Raw genomic sequence first — 18,548 nt, forward strand, 5'->3', positions numbered from 1 at the left:
CTGGGTAAAAGAAAGTGGCAAAGCAAGGAAGACCATAATCCTAAACATGAATAAGGCAGCACGCAACGCCAAGAAGGGAACACTTTCTCAAACGTGTGTGAATGTGTGTGTATGTTTAAAAATATTTTTTTAATGTTTATTTATTTATTTTGAGAGAGAAAAAAAAAGAGAGATCATGCAGGAGGGGCAGAGAGAGAATCCCAAGCAAGCTCCAAGCTCTCAGTGCAGAGCCCAACACAGGGCTCAATCCCGCAAGCCATGAGATCATGACCTGAGCCCAAATCAAGAGTCGGACACTTAACCAGCTTAAGCCACCCAGGTGCCCCTAAAAAATACTCTTTAACAGGAGATATTAAAGGGAAACAGCTGAAAAATTAAACATACAAAAGGAATTCAAAATTTTTTATTATAGACACATGCTTCACATATTTTAACTACTTTTCGAATACTTCCTAAATATTAACTGAACAGAAATGATTACTTTTTCAAAAATGCAATACTTAAATGTGTTATTTGGATTCACCTTATTATACTTCTGTCGTTTTACAGAATCTAGTTTCCTGTTGACGTCTCTGTTGGTGGCAGCTTGAGGGCTAAGTTGTTCAATAATTTTATTGATTTGCCTTAGGGATGTCCTACATGACCTGAAAAATAAGATACAGTGTCTATTTTCCACTCTGGTAACATTTTTTTTTAATAGTGTAAGATGACAGAAATGCTAAAACAATGTCCTTTTACTTATTAACTAAAAGATAAAAGAAACTAAACCAGATTCCATATTCTTTTTGGCCACATATTGAATTTGAAGGGCTGTTAGAAGGTAAGATAACTGCTAAGCGTTTTCTTTGATCTGGCTGATTTAAACCAGCACATTCCCATCTGTAAGCTGTTTCATTCATTCTACAAGCATTTTAAGAGTCTACTCTATTCAAGAGACTGTGCTAAAACAGTGTGCAGTAAGTTACCTTTTAGACGAAAAAATGCGTATACATGGTTGTTTTTTTTTTTTTTTTAAGATTTTATTTTTTTTAGAACACTTTCAGGTTCACAGCAAAACTGAAAGGAAGGTACAGAGACTCCCATATACTTCTTGCCCCAAACACGCACACCCTCTTCCATTATCAACAAGCCATACATGGGTTTTTAAAGTCCCATTATGGAAGTCACCCAAAGTTTGAGAAAGAACTAGAAATGCTTATACATTTTCTTATACAAGTCAGATATCTGTGACAATTATTTTTCTTTCACAATATTGGAAGACTTACTTGCTGTAGCATTACATTTTACAGTGTGAAGGGAGAAAAAAATCAACCTATGTTACGCTGCTCCTAAAACACACACCATAGAATGGTAAACTCCCAATTTTCAAAACACAAATTCAATCCTGACACTTAGGTAATTTGCTGTTTGTAACCTTTGTGGATTTCAGGATAAAAGATGTTATCAATGCAAGTTACTGGCAGTCTAACCACGTGTCACCATCGCTCTGGTAACCTGTGTTGTAATTCTGCAGCACTCCGCCGTCACCCATGCAAGCAGCAGGTCAAATGTAAAGGTGTGTTCATTATAAGGAGTCGAGCTCCTCACACCTGGAGGTCAGAGTACAAGTAATCCAGAATGCCTGCTACTCAAGAGGCCAAAAGAACACACCAAGAAGCTGCTGGCAGAAAACATGTCCTTTAAGTTCCCACAGCATCTGTACCTTAGCCTCCCCCACTGAGGGCAGCCAACAGTCCCACCTCTCCCCTCCCCAGCCACCCACATCCAAAACTGCACCATCCCTCCACCCATTCCTCTCCTCCTTCCTGCTTGCCTGACACAGCCTAGAAAACTGGTCATGACAGGGCAAACTGGCAATGGGGAGGAAGTTCAATCTTCCACCTGCCCCACCTTTTAGCCCAGGTCCAGGGCCTGTTTCTCCTCTAAAACACAAATGAAGTCTCCACAGGACATCATCTTTCCTACAGAGTCACAAGTAGGACAGAAGAAAGGAAAAACAAGGAGTTGTTTCTCATTATTTCTAGAAATACAAATCTGAAAAATTACCAAAAGACTGTCACTTGGTTTAGACACAGGAAACTGGAAAGAAACTATAGGACAAGAGAAAAATGCGAGGGGGAGGTGGGTGTGTTCCTGGTATCTTGAGTAGGACACATCACACCTTTAGGTACACTTCTCCTGAGAACCATTTTGTGCACATGCTTTGTGGGGCACTCGGAACAGTACTTCTCTCTAGGACGTTATGCATACACAGGCTATTGTTGGCTGGACTGGGACCCTAACTACCATGTTCAGTGCTGCTCCTGAGGGAAAGGGCTAGGGTTCACACACAAGGCCAAAGACTGCCCTACTTGACCTCATCTTTCAAATTAGAGGTTCTATCAATTTCCTAAATTTCTGGAATACTACAGCTATCATCTGAATTTCTCTGTCACATGTAAACACAAATTCTGCAATCAGAGAAGACGGTCCACACTCACGTGAGGTCATCCAGGACTGAGCGATACTCTTTCTCTGCATCAGCAAGTTGGGCCGCACGGCTGGCCTCATGAATGGCGCTGTCCACCTGCCGAAGCACACCCTGTTCCAGCACATCCTGGTCATACACATCCACACCCAACCCCTGCAGTTCAAGAGCCTGCGCACTCAGCTCCACCGTCTGTATCTGATGTCTGTCGATGTGCAGCAGGGCTGGCCCTCTCCTCAGAACTTCTGATGAACAGCCCTCGGCAGAAGTGGATGGTCCGCTGGCAGAGGAACAAGAGGGGAGGCTTTCCTCCACCTCTGCATTGCCGTCATTTTCTCGTTTGATTGTCATTTCTTGTTTATCACTGACACACTGACTTTGTAAACAGTCTTGCTCCTGAGCTTGGCTTGAGTGGGGGATTCTTGCATTTTGCATCCTCTACAGACTATCTAAAAGGGAAAAAAAAAAAAAAAAAGGTATGTAATAAGCTTTTTGGTTATAAAGAGTTGATATTTATATAGTTTCTTAAAAATCTTAGAATTAAAGGGGGCGCCTGGGTGGCTCAGTTGGTTGAGTGTCCGACTTCGGCTCAGCTCATGATCTCACGGTTTGTGGGTTCGAGTCCCATGTCGCGATCTGTGCTAACAGCTCAGAGCCTGAAGCTTGCTTCGGATTCTGTGTCTCCCTCTATCTGCCCCTCCCCTGCTCACACTCTGTCTCTCTCTCAAAAATAAACATTTAAAAGGAAAATTAAAAAAAAAAATTATAATTAAAGAAGCCTGATTTCTCAAAAGAGCAAATAATAATCCTCCAATTAGATAAATTCAAGCTTCCAAATACTACTTTTCTTAAAAGGGTACAAGCTATACATATTCTTGAGATTTGATAATAAATAAGAAAAAATTAACCAAAAAAGAAGAAGAAGACAACAATGACGACAACGGCGACAAACCAGTAGGAAAAATGCAGTAGCAGCAACAAAAAACATTTGGAGAACCAGCCAATAAAGCTGGCAACCAAAATCTTGACTGACGCCCTGAGTGTCTTCTCCAAATCAACTGAAATCATTGACTGCTGCTTTCCAAGTTAGCATTTTCACTGCATTATGGCACAAAAGATTCCCAATACAGTGGCATGATTAACTGTGATATGCAAATTTAGTGAAGTAAGGAACAAGCTTCTCTATGACTCTGACATTAGAAATTTTTAGGCTAAACATTTACTCTAATAAACACAAACTACAAACAAGACATAAGAGCACCACTCAAATCTGAATCTGAGAAAGATTAAATACTCTCAAAAATAACCCCATTTCAATGTGCAATACAATTTGCTGCAAATCAGGCTGGCGAAAACAGTTTGGGCCTGATAATAATCCAGTACAGACAAGGAAGATCCACCCTCACACAATGCTGGTAGGGATATACTAAAGCTCTTCTGGAAAGCAATTTAATGGTATCTATCAAGATTTAAAATGCACATGACCAGGTATTTATTCCAGAGAAGTACTCACATGTATATAAGGATGTGTATTGTAGCATGTCAATAATTTAATACAAGCATTAAGTATTTTCAGTGACAAGGATATAAAAGTCTTGTAAAGTGAAAAAAAATTCCCCTAGTACGAACACATTTATGTTGGTTAAAAAAATGTGTATCTGTATGTGTGTGTATGGAATGCATCCAAAGTGATCTGGAGATACATATTAAACTATTGGGGAAGGGGAAGCAGAAGGAATAGGGAGGAATAAAAGAAGCTTTTATATTTTACTCCACATACTCAGGAACTCCTTGAATGAAAATGTATTCACCATATTGACTGCATAACTATCTAATAACTACATCAAAAAACAATCCAATAACCAACAGCCTTGCTTTTAACTGTGAATAAAGGAAGGTATCTTTCACCACTGAAACTTTATTCATATGAAATGACCAGATCTCCCAGTAAGCCCCACTGATTTCTCATTAAATAAAACCATTCCAGTGGCCAAACACTAGGATACAAAGATGCCAGGAACTTAGCACCATCCCCTCCAGAGTAGCTCACTTTCTAGGGGAGGAGAAACATGTCAACAACATGGGCAGGTCTGCAGAAGAGCCACCAACAAGAGGCCACCTGGATACAGAGGAAGGGACAATCCATTGGGTCTGGAACTAAAAACAAAAACAAAAACAAACAAACAAAAAACCAAACATATACAAGCTAAAATTTGAACACCTGGCCCAAAGTTTGATACACAGAACATACTCCCTATGTGCTGAATGGAAGTAAGGTTCAGAGAAGAGTCTAAAATAACAGGTCCAATGTGACAACTGAGTCACTGGTGAATTCAGTCATAAAAATAAGAATCTCAGAAAGAAAGCAGATGAGAAGCAGGAGGAGGGGCTGGTAGAGAGCTTATAAGCCACAAGTAACATGTCCAGCACGGTCAGAAATGCAAATCTTGGCTCAAGAGAAAGGTCTGAGGGAGATGTGGATGTATCAGCGGAGCAAACAGCCCAAAGAATCCTAAGACTATGACAGGTACCAGAAATCCTTTCAGAGGGTAAGACGCTAACACTGCAAAGGTTAAAAGTGAACAGCAGAGTAAAAAGTTCTTCCTTTTTTATGCCTTCTGATTATTTTCAGAAGAAAGGATCAACTTGGTGCTCTATCATTAGCTAGCCTGCATTTTCAACACAGAGGGCAGGATCCTGGCTCAGGGCCTTCATACTGGCTGGAATTAATAATTCCGTTGTCACTGTTCTTATTTGTACATATACAAACATTCCTTTTTTAGTTTAAAAAAAAGACATTAATTCAATCACAAATCTTAATACTGTAATACAAAAACAAAATTAAAATTACGATGTTTGGAAAAAACTTCTAATAATAGAAAAGAAGGGATGGTTAAAAATGGGAAACGATATGGCAAGTTCATGTAAGGAAGCCAGAAGGGATTTGGAAATTAGGTCGCTAATTATCTTAGTAAAATAAGTTTCAGTGGAGCAATGGGGACGAAAACCAGACTGCAGTGAGTTAGGTGAGTAGATCAAGAAATGGAGGCCACAAGTGGGTAATCTACCCCCCCCTAAGGAACCTGGCTGTGGAAGGGAGACAGCTGGAATGACAAAGTAATAATGGGTTGGGGGAGGGAAATTAAGTCAAGAAAAACTATAGAATGCAATAGGGGCAAGGAGCTGTATAGGGAGATAACCTACAGTGAAGGTTGTACAGGAGACAGTAGCAGGGAAAGACCACGTATAGATGTAAACAGAAGAAACATCTTTCTCCAACTCTGGCAGAAGAATGATCTTAATGTATCTAAATCCGTAAGTGCAGAAGAGGAAAGCTGAGGTGGACCACAGAGAAAATATCCTGCAAGGCAGGAAGTTTGGGCATCTCCTGAGCCAAAGGACAAAGTTGGGATGGAGGCTGGAGAAGAATAAAAATCTGGAATAAATGTCCTATAGAAGAGAAAAGCTGATGGGGAACAAACACTGGTGATGGGTGTGGAGGGCCCCCAAAACAATCCCCAAGGCTGTACAATTTCCTCCTTCAGTAATTAACGTAACAGCCCCAGGGGAAATGTCACTGTTGGGGGTTTTCTGAGCAGAAGTAGCAGAGGACAAAAGGGCATGGATGCAGATGCTGAGGAGGAGACTAATTCAAGTAACTGAATTTGGGGTCCAAGCTGGGGGTGGGGGGGGGAGGCCGGAAGGGACTGGAATAGGAAGACAGGGAAGGAGAGAGGGAGACATCAAGAAGCCACTTGAAGAATGACTGTGGACCAAAGGGCAAGCTGGGAATGAGAGCTGAACCCAGGAGGTTCTCATCAGAAGATAAAGGGTTTCAGAAGTGAAATAAATCATCCATTCAACAATTTCAATTATGCCAGGCAACATACTAGGTTAACTAGTTTCTGTCCCCATAGACTTTAGAGTCTCTTGGGGAAAACATACATTTTAAGAATTATACACACGTATACATATTTGCACAAAATCTATGCTCATATATAAATTATATACACAAATGTAGTTATAGTAACTGTTATAAACAAACAGGATTTTTCAGGACAAAATAACAGAGGAACCTAACTGACAGGGCAGAGGTAGGTGTGAGAAGGGAGGCTGATAAAGTGATACTCGGGCCAGTATCTGAAGGATGAACAGGATTAATCAGGCCAAAAGTGGAGTGAACATCTTGCAAAGAAATGTGTAAATTCTAAGGCTGATGAGCTGGGGCATTTGGGAAAATGAAAGAAAGGTAGAACACAGTGAAACTTTTTTACTTTATCCTACATGAGTAACTGAGTTAAAGTTGCTGAAAAGGACTCCATTCATTGTGTAAATCTTACAGAATATCTTCTAACACTCTGCAACCCTCAATCATCTTGGAATAACGGTATCTTCATTATCCTCCCCTTTGAGCACTGGGGCTTCTGTGGGAAGAGCTGAATTGTGGTATGCATATTTTATTGTAACCATGCCTAGCTGGGGATGGAGTGGGGCATAAGCGAAGATGGAGGAGTTGGCTGGGTCACAAAGGACCTGGGAAAACATTAACTTGGATTTTATTCCAAGAGCAATGGAATGATTTTTAAGGGTTTTAAACAGGGTGATGATGGTTATGACCTATTTCACGTTTGTAAGAGACCACCTGGGCTACTGTATGGATAATGGATTAGAACAAACAGTACAAGGAGATGATGGGAGACACACAGGTGAAAAGTGACGGCAGCTTGGAAAAGGATGACAGCTATGACGATGGATGCTACGTGGGAAACCAATGTAACAGTATTTATATGTGGACGGCTCAATCCTCCTCCACATACTCCCGCTTGACTATGTCAATGCCCAAAGCGCCTGACTTGAATTTACCCCGATCCTCTCTTTCAAGTAACAAACTCCAAACAGGGCCGCGCTGACCCTACGCGCCGGAGCCCACACAAAGCTCAGAAGTGATGTTCCGTGGCTGGCCGGCTAGCCTGCGGCCCCAAGGTTGCTACCTCCCGCCGCCCCAGGTGGGCGCGCGCTACTTCGTCAGTTCCGGCCGCAGGTGCGCCGGCACGGAAGGCGCGCCGGCACGGAAGGCGCGCGTCAGGCCCGAGGGCCAGCTCCCGTCCGCCCCCGCGGATGGGATCCTTCAAGGCGTCCAGATGGCCGAGGCGAGGCCGTGGGTGCCTGGGAGTCCGAGCGGGGCCCAAACATCCCCTGCCCGACATTTAGCCCGGCCATCCGAACACTCACCCCAGGGCCGCGCGGCCACCCGTACGGAAACGTAGACGCCGCCACCGCCACCAGCCGTGGAAACTAGACTGGGGCCAACTGCGGCGCATGCGTCTTCAGCCCGCCGTAAGCACCGCCCCCAAGCGTGACCCGACGAGCGTGCGTGGGTGGGGCCTACTGTGCATGCGCCAGGCTCCCTGGAGCAGCGGGCGAGGTCACGTGATTTGAGGGTGCGGTATAGCCTTCACTTTTTACTTGGAGTTGTTCTTGAGTGTCGTCTGGGCAAATAGTCGGCTGTGTGGTTTGGGCCCGGGCTTCACTCGTGGTCAAAAAAATACCGCTCTAGGAAGGCGATTATAAGAAATACAAGACATGTTTCCATAGAGAGAAAGAGAAAGGTGCACGTGTGCCACAAGAATGTAAATGCTTGCAATTAACCGTGAAGTCCAAAGAAAGTAAGCTTGGGAAGGGAGCTGGCTTGAGCGTAACTTTTCAATAGCCACGCGCGGTAGACGTTGTGATCCCTGTTAGTCATCTGGCACGGCTGTTAGCACGCCAAAAATAGGGAGAGGGCTTGTATATCTCTGTTGCCCCTCCACCTCCCACACACATACTTGGGTTGGGATGGTGTACAGTAGGCTTACACGAATGTCTTCATTGCATTAATGAGTCAATCGTTTAATAATCTGTCCTGATATCAAAGCGGTAAAAAGAATTTTGAGCCAAAATGAGAAGTTTTGTTTGGAGCGTTTGAAGAAACAGAATGTCCACACCTAGGTTCAGAAGGAAGGAAGGAAACCGATCTTTACCTAAGGAATAGCCCAGGATGTAGCCCGGCCGCAGTGGTAACGATACCAAACAAGGCAGCATCTCAGCCCAGGGATCCCAGTGCTGGGAGAGGGTACCAAAGCCAGAAAGTCCTCTGGGAGTAAGAATCTTTGTGTGGTTTTTTTTGTGTGTTTTGTTTTGTTGTTTTGTTTTAGGGAAGGATCTTTGGTTCCTGGGTAGGGAAGTGCCTTCTTCGTTTTGAAGCCTGAAGTCGGGCTATAGAAAAAGGGGGCTAGGAAGCTACTTGGTAATGCTCAGTAATACCCCCATATCTGTCCCGTTAGCAAGGTTAATTTACATATACTTCAAGTCGTCCCACATGAAAATGTACCTGTTTTTAAAAAAAAAAAAAAAAGGAATAAAGAATTCTAGTGATCTCCTGAATACAATAATTGAGAATAGAAAGGCATTCGTAAGATATTAGTTTTAATTCTTGAGTATGAAAGTTGTTTCTCCCAGATGTATAGTGGTTCCCAACCATTTTGAGAATGAGATCCTCTTTTCAATGGGCATTATTTTGCTGAGCCCATACGTATCAATCAGAATTTGGACAGGAAGCAGATGGTACACTCAAACTGGATAGTTGAGAATTAATAACTTTTACAAAGGTGTGGACAGGGTTAGGAAAACAACTCAAGATTGCACAAAACCCTGGGGCCAGTAAGACCTCAGGAGCTATTCCTATATGTTATGAGCTGGACTGCATCCATCCAAATTCCACAGACATCCTAACCCCAGTAGCTCAAATGTGACTGTATTTGGAGAAAGTTTCTCTAAAAACCCTAAAAAGTTGTTTTTTTGTTTTTTTTTTTTTAAATTTTTTTTTTTTCAACGTTTTTAATTTATTTTTGGGACAGAGAGAGACAGAGCATGAACGGGGGAGGGGCAGAGAGAGAGGGAGACACAGAATCGGAAACAGGCTCCAGGCTCCGAGCCATCAGCCCAGAGCCTGACGCGGGGCTCGAACTCACGGACCGCGAGATCGTGACCTGGCTGAAGTCGGACGCTTAACCGACTGCGCCACCCAGGCGCCCCTAAAAAGTTTTATTAAGCTAAAATGAGGTTATTAGGGTAGGCTCTAATCCAATGTAACTGGTGTCCTTATAAGAAGAGGAGATTGGGGCATGGACATGCACAGAGGAAAGACCATGTGAAGACACAGGGAAATGACAGCCATCTACAAGTCAAGAAGAAAGGCCTCAGAGGAGACCAACCCTGCCAACCCTCGATCTCGGACTTTCAGCCTCCAGACTGTGAGAAAATGAATTTCTCTTGTTTAAGTCCCCGAGTCTGTGGTACTATTTTTTGGCAGAACTAACAAGTGAATACATCATCCCTAGGCATGAAAAGCGTAATGGGAAGACATAGGTTCAGAAGAGAATGGTTGAATGGAGAAAAACCAGTTGACGAGAGAAATGCACCAACCCGTGGTCACTAGGTGCGGGGGGAACAAGGGAAATAAATAGGCTAAACTCACTACCCTTCCATTATTTCATCTGCTGCTGCCTCCCATTGGTCAAAGCCGGAGGGCAACAGAGTCTGTTGATGCCACTCTGTATAGATCAGCTTCTTAGAGCCCAGGGCAGGGGAGAGAGAGACGGAGAGAAGGTTTGGAGCATCAAACTGAAATATGCGTCATACTCCACACAATTGTAATTATCCCTTTAGTATCCCTTTAATTTGGAGAAGGTGTAATGAAACAGAGCTACTATTAATTCAGTAAAGCTTTTTAGATGAATTTGTGTTTAGTTAATGAAAGGATCTATGCGCTTTCTCAGCCAAGTTTCTCCTGACCTCTGTGGCCTGAGAGTAGTAATAAGGTCACATTAGCAGCAACAACTCAGATTTTGGTGACTCCTGTGCCCACCTGAATACTCAGGATTGCTCTTTTCACTCATGCCCTCATGAATGGAATTTAGCATCCTTATAAAAGAGGCCCCAGAGAGATCCTTCACCCCCTCTGCCATGCGAGGACACATCAAAAAAAAAAAAAAAAAAAAAAGAATGTCCATGAACCAGGAAGTCAGCTCTCACCAGACGCTGAATCTGTCAGCATCTTGATCTCAGACTTCCCAGCCTCCAGAACGGTGAGAAATAAATTTCTGTTGTTTATAAGCCACCCATTCTGTGGTAATTTGTTAGCAGCTTGAATGGGCTAGGCAGAAGAATACAAGAAGTGAGGGTTTTAGTAACTTACTTACAATACTCATTTATGAGCTTAGGTGCTTGAATGGTTTTGTCAACCAAAACCTCTCTCCTCTCCCCCTATATCCACTCGGTCTCCAAGTTCCATTGCTTTTGCCTCCCGCTTAGATTAGGCACCTATACCATCTTCTCCATCCCCTCTGTTCAATCTTGACTGCTGCTACCGGTTTCCTACCTCCAGTCTTGTTCCCTACCCATACACTTGCATGCCAATACCAGAGGGATTTCAGACACTTCTGATCACGTCTCTCCTCTGCCTCAGATTCACCCCCATGGGATAAAACCCAAGCTGTTTAACATGTTGTCCAAGCCGTTTCATTATCCTGCCCAATCTAATTTTTCTGTCCTTTTCTCTCTGGATGCCTACGCTCAAGATTTAAGGAAGTATTTACTACTCTAATTGTGATGTGCTGCAGTCGGCTGGACTGGCTAGACAGCCGTTTGTGTGCACCTCTTCCCAACTGTCTTAGTCTGCTCAGGCTGCCATAACAAAATACCATGCACCAGGGGGCTTACACAACAGATACTGATTTTCACACGATTCTAGAGGCTGGGAAGTGCAATTCAGTTCTGGTGAGGACTCTCTTCTGGGCTTGCAGACAGCTACCTTCTCACTGTCCCCACATGGTGGACAGAGTTCTGGTGTCTCTTCCTTTTCTTATAAGGGCACCAGCTCCATCAGATTAGAACCCACCCCACTCTTAAGACTTTATTTACCTTAAGTACCTTCTAAAGGCTTTATCTTCTAAATACAGTCGCATTAGGGGTTAGGGCCTCAACGTGTGAATCAGTGGCCTCACATTGGAAACTCCAACTTGGCCACGTAGGAGTATTTACACTACAGAAATAGCCAAAATCTGTGAACCAGGGGCTTTGGTAGGAGGAGGACAGTTTATTTTTTCCCAGCCTACCCTAACTTGTTATTTTCAGGTCGATGTGACTTTGCACATGGGTCTCTCTTCCTGGAATTCTCTCACCCATTCCAAACTCAGCCCAAAGTTTCTTTTTTCTGAAGCTTTCCCTGACCCTCTAAACAGAAATAGGCCTTTGTAGCAGCTCCGCACCCTGAACCGGTATTTTCAATATTTCTACTGTAGCACTTAATACTTTGGATTTTAACACATTTTATGTTACAAGCACTTTTACAGCCCTGACTATGGGCCAGATTGTCCTGAATGCTTTACAAATATTAACTCATTTAAATATGACCAGAATTTTGATTGTGCCTTTACTTTCTATCTAGTGTTCAGTGTAAGAAACTCTCTCCCTATGCTTACAAAGCAGAAGGACTAAGTTGACTCCCATTTTTCAAAACTTCAGGGTAGTGTCAATGCCCCAATTTTGTTCCCCATCCCCCATAAACATGGAAAAACTAATGAAAACAACAATAGAAATATACTGGAAGTGCATTGAACACTGTGCAAAATTGATAAATCTAAAAATAGCAGTAAAAGCATATTATTTAGAATTATGTTAGCAAACACTACAAAAAATAATGTTAAATATATGTTGAATAAATGAACAAGTAATTTTAAAGGTGAATAATATATAACAATGAACAATGGTTCTATGATTCCATTGAAATATATATGTATATATGTGTGTTTATGTGCATGTGTATGTACGGTGGGGGAGTACAGAGTGGAGATGAGGAACAGTTTCCCTGCTTTTTTGGTCACACCTCCACCATGGCATTCTGTGTCATTATCTCTCTTAGTCTCACTGTTCCATATGTTCTGTCCAACTTCATCTTTGCCCTGACTTTTCCTCAAATCCCTCCCTGATTAATTTTGGGCACTGCTTTTTTCCTAACCTTTTAGGGCCATTTCAGTAGTCTTCAGCAAGCACCTTCCTCTCCAGAGCTGATCTATAAAAGAAAAGAATAAGAAATCTTGTCATTTGCAACAACACGGATGGACCTGGAGGGTGTTACACTAAATGAAATAAGTTAAACAGAGAAAGGCAAGTACCATATTACTTCACTTGTATGTGGAGCCTAAAAAACAAGACAAGCAAAACAAACAAGTAAAAAACCAGAAATAGACTCATAAATACAGAGAACAAACTGGTGGTTGCTAGAAGGGAGGGAGCTGACAGCTCAGAGCCTGGAGCCTGCTTCAAATTCTGTGTCTCCCCCTCTGTCTGCTCTTTCCCCACTTGTGCTCTCTCTCTCTCAAAATAAATATTTAAAAAAAAATTTTTTTTAAGTACAAACTTCCAGTTAAAAACTAAGTCACACAGGGGGCACCTGGGTGGCTCAGTTGGTTAAGTGTCCAACTTCAGCTCTGGTCATGATTTCACAGTTTGTGGGTTTGGGCCCTCTCTCTCTGCTGGCTCGCTCTCTCTCAAAAATAAATAAACAGTTGGGGGCGCCTGGGTGGCGCAGTCGGTTAAGCGTCCGGCTTCAGCCAGGTCACGATCTCGCGGTCCGTGAGTTCGAGCCCCGCGTCAGGCTCTGGGCTGATGGCTCGGAGCCTGGAGCCTGTTTCCGATTCTGTGTCTCCCTCTCTCTCTGCCCCTCCCCCGTTCATGCTCTGTCTCTCTCTGTCCCAAAAATAAATAAAAAACGTTGAAAAAAAATTTTTAAAAATAAATAAATAAATAAACAGTTAAAAAAAGAAAATAAAATAAGTCACACAGATGCAAAGTACAATATAGAGAATGCAATCAACAATGTTGTAATAACTTTGTATAGTGACAGATGGTAATTACACTTAAAGTAGTGAGCATTTCATAATGTATATAATTGTCGAATCACTATGTGGTATGCGTGAAACTAATATATCAACAATGCTTCAATTAAATATTAAAAACAAAAATGATAAAATTAATGAAAAATAAATAGGAAAGAAGAAGAAAAGAACAGATATGTATGAACAACGCTCTGCTCAAACTTTAGGAAAAGGTACAGGTTAATTTCAGCGTGCCCTGATTTTAACGGACTCCACTAGCTCCGTGTAATTTTTATTAGCAGTAACCAGCATTGTAACTAAGGTCTGCAGTTGAACGTTAAGGAGATTCTGACGGGAATCATGACGACTCTGAACACGTGAGAATAAAAGTTATTGCTGACCTAGTCTTCCTAAGAGTGGAAACTAATTGAGAGTATAACGCAAAAAAGAATTTGGCAATAGTAAGAATAACCTGAGGATGTGGACATGTCTACAGGATATCTAATTCCAGATAAAATCTGTCGGAAGAAAGAAGAATCGCGTGATCTTAGTATGCTGAATACTGTGGGGCAGTGCACTTGTTTATTCGTTATGTGTGAAGCTCCCTTTGAGCAGCCAACTCGCAGAGAGAGCTATTCAACAAATGGCCACTAGGGAAAGCAGAGCACCAACTAATGGGTTAGAGTAATGTCATTTCTAAGAGATGCATCTTATCGAGCGGCTTCTCTGAGCCAGGTGTTCTGTTATTGTGGGGGACACAGAGGTGAACAAGGCAGACAAGGGCCGTGCTCTCCTGAGACTTCCATTCTACCAGGGAGGGGAAAAAAACCAATAACTTTATTAAGCAGATAAAAATACAAAGTAGTAAATGCTATTAAGGAAAATAAAATAGGATTATGTGTGAGAGAGTGGCTGGAATACCTCTTTAGTGGGTATAGTTTCTGAATAGGAGACATTTTGGCTGCAATCTGAATGACAAAACAAACATCACTACCCGAGTATTAGGTAGAAGAGGATTCTTCACAGGAAGCATTAGTGCAAAGAGGCTAAGACAGGCACAAACCTAGCAAATTTAAAGAGTAGAATTTCGATTTTATTCAAATCAAATCCATTGAAGGGTTTTAAGTAAAGAAGTGACATTATAAACTTACATTTTAAAAGTATTATTTTGGCATAAGGACAGTCATATAGATTAATGGAATAGAATCAGGAATCCGGAAGTAAACCCACATATCTGCTGTCAATTGATTTTCAATACATGTGCCCAGACCATTCAATAGGGAAAGAATAGTCTCTTCAACAAATGGTTCTGAGAAACTAGATACTGACATGCAAAAGAATGACATTGGGATCTACCTCACCCCATGTACAGAAGTTGACTCAAATGGAGGAAAGGCCTAAAGGTAAGAGCTAAAATTATAAATTCTTAGAAGAAAGCTTAGACCTTGGATTTGGTAATGGATTCTTAGATATGACACCAAAAACACTACGACAAAAGAAAAACTAGATCAATTGCTCTTCATCAAAATTTGAAACTTGTGTGCATCAAAGAACACTCACTGTCTAGAAAATAAAAAGACAACCCACAGAATAGGAGAAAATATGTGCACATCATATCTGATAAAGCACTAGAATCCAGAATATATAAAGAACTCTTCCAACACAACAACAACAAAATAATTAAAAACGGGCAAAGCATCTGAATCCACATTTCTCAAAAAAGGTATGCATAAATGGCCAAGAAGCACATGAAAAGATGCCCAACATCATTAGTCCTTTCAGAAAGGCAAATCAAAACCACTATTTTTTTACGTGGTTATTTATTTTTGAGAGGGGGGAAAGGGGACAGAGGAAAAGAGAGAGAGAGAGAGAGAGAGAGAGAGAGAGAGAGAGAGAGAGAGAATCTGAAGTAGGCTCCACGCTGACAGTGCAGAGCCTGATGTGGGGCTCGAACTCATGAATCATGGGATCATGACCCAAAGTCGGATGCTTAACCAGCTGAGCCACCGAGGTGCCCCCAAAACCATTTTAATTAGTAGTTGCCAAGGCCTGGGGGAAAGGGGAGTTGGAGAGTGATTGCTAGAGTACAGGTTTCTTCTGGGGGTGATGAAAATGTTCTGAAATTAGTGGTAATGGTAATGTTTGCACAATTTTGTGCTTCTTAGGGCTCACCATAGCAGAGAGGACCTGTCATTTACACAAAGGCAAAGGCAGCCCGCAGGTCACTGCACTGTTACCTATAGAGCAAGCATACCCACGGGGACTCCCCTCCCCTACTGAGAGCAGGTGGTCCTTAAGGGGGGCCCTTCCATGCACAGGCATATGCCTGTGCCATGCCTGGTGGGCACAGACACCTGGGGCCGGGAGGGGAGGCCGGGAGGGAGGGATGCCACGTGCTTTCCTCTGCCAGCAGCACGCTGCTTCTGAAGACCTGGGCAGAGAATCCTAACACCCAAATAACCTGCATATTTACCGGAAAGGACGCAACGGTTTTAACGCCACATTAGAATACTGGCCAGATGTGACCTGGGTAATACTGTCTGGCAAGAGACCACCTTCTCTTTCTCTCCACTTTCAGGAACAGCAAAAGAACCTGAAAATGCAAAGTTGATAGTAATGGTGATCAGAGGGGGAGCAAAAATCACATTTGTACCTTGCTAAGTTAAAACTGCACAATTCAGCCTATTACCTTCTGTCACTCATTTTTCTCTCCCTAATATGTGGTGCTAGCCATGTGCCTGGCCCTTGGAAAGCAGAGGAATAAATGTCTGAGTCTTTGCTCATGTCCTTCTCCTCTGTGGTGATGGATATTCTACGAGTCCTCCATGATTTAGCTCAATTCAGCCCTTTCATAAGGCTCTCCTGATGCCCAACTTCAATCTGCAGGAAATTCTCCTTGTTCTTTGTCCTCAACTTCAGCACAGCGCCGGCCCCACGCCCCCGCCCCCCCCCCCAAGATAGCTTTGTAATTGGCTGGGTCACCATCCGTTTCCCAAGATCTCCATCTCAGCTGCTCCTGCAACTTTGACCCTTTCCCTCCAGGGACACAGAAGCCACTCCCAGCTTTGTCCTCTCTCTCTGAGCCACAAAGACCGTCAGGTGCTACAGATAAAGAGACGTGGCCGCTGACTCTCAATGCAGCAGCCCCTTGGGGACCACAGATCCCAGAGCCAACAGCTGTTCTCAGGTCGTCGGAAGTGGTGAAGCTTCAAAATCACGCTTCCTCCCGCCTGGCAGAGCCCCTACCCACAACCCATCTCATTTCTGTGAGGTCTGTGTTTAGAGACCCACAGATTCCTCAAGATGCTTTTTAAGACTTCCTGCTCTTGGCTGGCAAATTGTTAATCAGTTTGTGGCAGCATAAATAAAATTAGAGGGTTTAATTAAAACTAATGAATGAGTGAGCAGAGACCAGCCTGGCCGTGTTGCTCTCTGAGCCTCGGAGCAGTAAATAATGAAAGTGTCACACAGCGAGTGAGATGTTTTAGCAGAAGTGTAGGGCCAGCAGAAACGAGGCCACAGAGAGCTCCTCCACCCAAGGTGCAATTTGCAAGTTGGTGGAAACCCCATTTTAGTGTGTCTTATTAATTAATTCTGCAGAAACTGCTCCAGTTTTCTGGCCTTTCAAAAAAAGAAAGAAAGAAAGAAAGAACAGAGTAACACACAGGATGTGCATTCTCTGTGTGTCCTTGGCACGTGCTTTCACAGGGCACTCCTTAATGTCCTGGTCCTTGTGGAGGGGAGCAGGGGGCACTACAGGCATTTCAGGGGCAGGGATCTGGAATTCTGACATTCTCAGCATGTGGGACATAAAAGGGAGAATTGTCCTACATCCCACTTGAGTTTCTTTTTTTTTAATTTTTTCTCACCTTTATTTTTCAGAGACAGAGAGGACAGAGTGTGAGTGGGGGGAGGGCAGACACACACACACACACACACACACACACACACACACGCATACACACAATCCAAAGCAGGCTATAGGCTCTGAGCTGTCAGCACAGAGTGTGACATGGGGCTCGAACTCACAAATAGTGAGATCATGACCTGAGCTGAAGCCAGATGCTTAACTGACTGAGCCACGCAGGCGCCCCATCCCACTTGACTTTCGAATACACTCCCAAAGATTTGTGTAGGTTAAAAAAAAAAGCTATTTATAATTATCTGGGCTTCTACCTGAGCTCCATGTAAACATAAAGTCCTTTTTTGCACAATTTTACTGAGGACATGCTACCACCATGTAAGTGAGGTAAGCTAGGACTTTGCTTGGCAGCATTTTAAAAGTCACATCCCCAGTGGCAACAGCCCTCTTAATTTCTATATTTCAAGTATAACACCTACATGAGTTCTCCTGTAGCCTGTCACTTTTAAGGCAATTCCACACACAGGTATAAGCATGTTACTATTCGTTTGTGTCCAGGTGTAGGCCTGCCGGGGTATTTCCATGTTGAAATGAATATTAACTTATTATGAATTACTTCCCTTGTATCTTACTCAGCTCGGGCATTCTACCAATTTTTTAAACACTGTGTGTAGGGGGTGTGAAGAAATATTTGTTACAGAAATGGGTGCATTGGGGGTGCCTAGGTGACTCAGTTGGTTAAGCGTCTGACTCATCATTTCAGCTCAGGGCATGATCTCACAGTTCATAGGTTGGACCCCCAAGTCTGGCTCTGTGCTGACCGTGCAGAGCCTGCTTGGGATTCTTTCTCTCCTCCTGTCTCTGCCCCTCCCCAACTCATGCTTGCTCGAGCACTGTCTCTCTCTCTCTTTCTCTCTCTCCTCTCTCTCTCTCTCTCTCTCTCTCAAAAATAAATGAATACACATTAGAAAAAAGAAATGGGTGTTTCAGATCAGATGAGTTTGAGATTTTGAGAACCACTGCTCTTGCCAACATGTGAGTGTGAAGATGGTTAAGAGAATTTTGGAGAGTGTCTCTCCCACTGCTCCTTCTGTTCCCTGTCCCCACCACCTCATCAGAGCTGATTCAAGTTTGAGGACACTTCCCGAAGTCATTTCCAAGGCCCTGGAGCAGCTCGTCAGCCTGGCAAGTAGTGCCAACTCTAAACCCTCTATCCAGCTGGCTGCCACGCTCAGTTCTTTCCCCAGCGCTCTCCCCACATGCCCTACACCCAATCCAGCTCCCATGACTCTTGAAGAAGCCC

The 18,548-nt window shown here is 43.1% G+C and overlaps 1 protein-coding gene and 1 long non-coding RNA gene across 3 annotated transcripts in view; one reads left to right on the forward strand and one right to left on the reverse strand.

The window, feature by feature from the left end:
• Positions 1 to 7,809, reverse strand: part of ERCC6 (ERCC excision repair 6, chromatin remodeling factor) — a 78,577-nt gene extending 70,768 nt beyond the window's left edge. For both annotated transcript variants that reach the window (XR_009252389.1, XM_058697004.1), the window contains exons 1-3: positions 7,700 to 7,809; positions 2,481 to 2,916; positions 524 to 644 (exon numbers count right to left, since the gene is read on the reverse strand). Coding sequence is in view for 1 of the 2 variants with exons in the window: in XM_058697004.1 (XP_058552987.1) it covers positions 524 to 644; positions 2,481 to 2,902 (543 nt within the window). In the remaining variant the exon portion in view is untranslated. The remainder of the gene's footprint in view (positions 1 to 523; positions 645 to 2,480; positions 2,917 to 7,699) is intronic.
• Positions 7,810 to 14,402: 6,593 nt separating this feature from the next.
• Positions 14,403 to 17,020, forward strand: LOC131492452 (uncharacterized). The gene is made up of 2 exons (XR_009252046.1): positions 14,403 to 14,786; positions 16,426 to 17,020. It is a non-coding gene; the product is annotated as an uncharacterized LOC131492452 (long non-coding RNA).
• The last annotated feature ends 1,528 nt before the right edge of the window (positions 17,021 to 18,548 follow it).

The sequence above is a fragment of the Neofelis nebulosa genome, chromosome 13 (assembly GCF_028018385.1).
Source record: "Neofelis nebulosa isolate mNeoNeb1 chromosome 13, mNeoNeb1.pri, whole genome shotgun sequence".
NCBI lineage: Eukaryota > Metazoa > Chordata > Mammalia > Carnivora > Felidae > Neofelis > Neofelis nebulosa.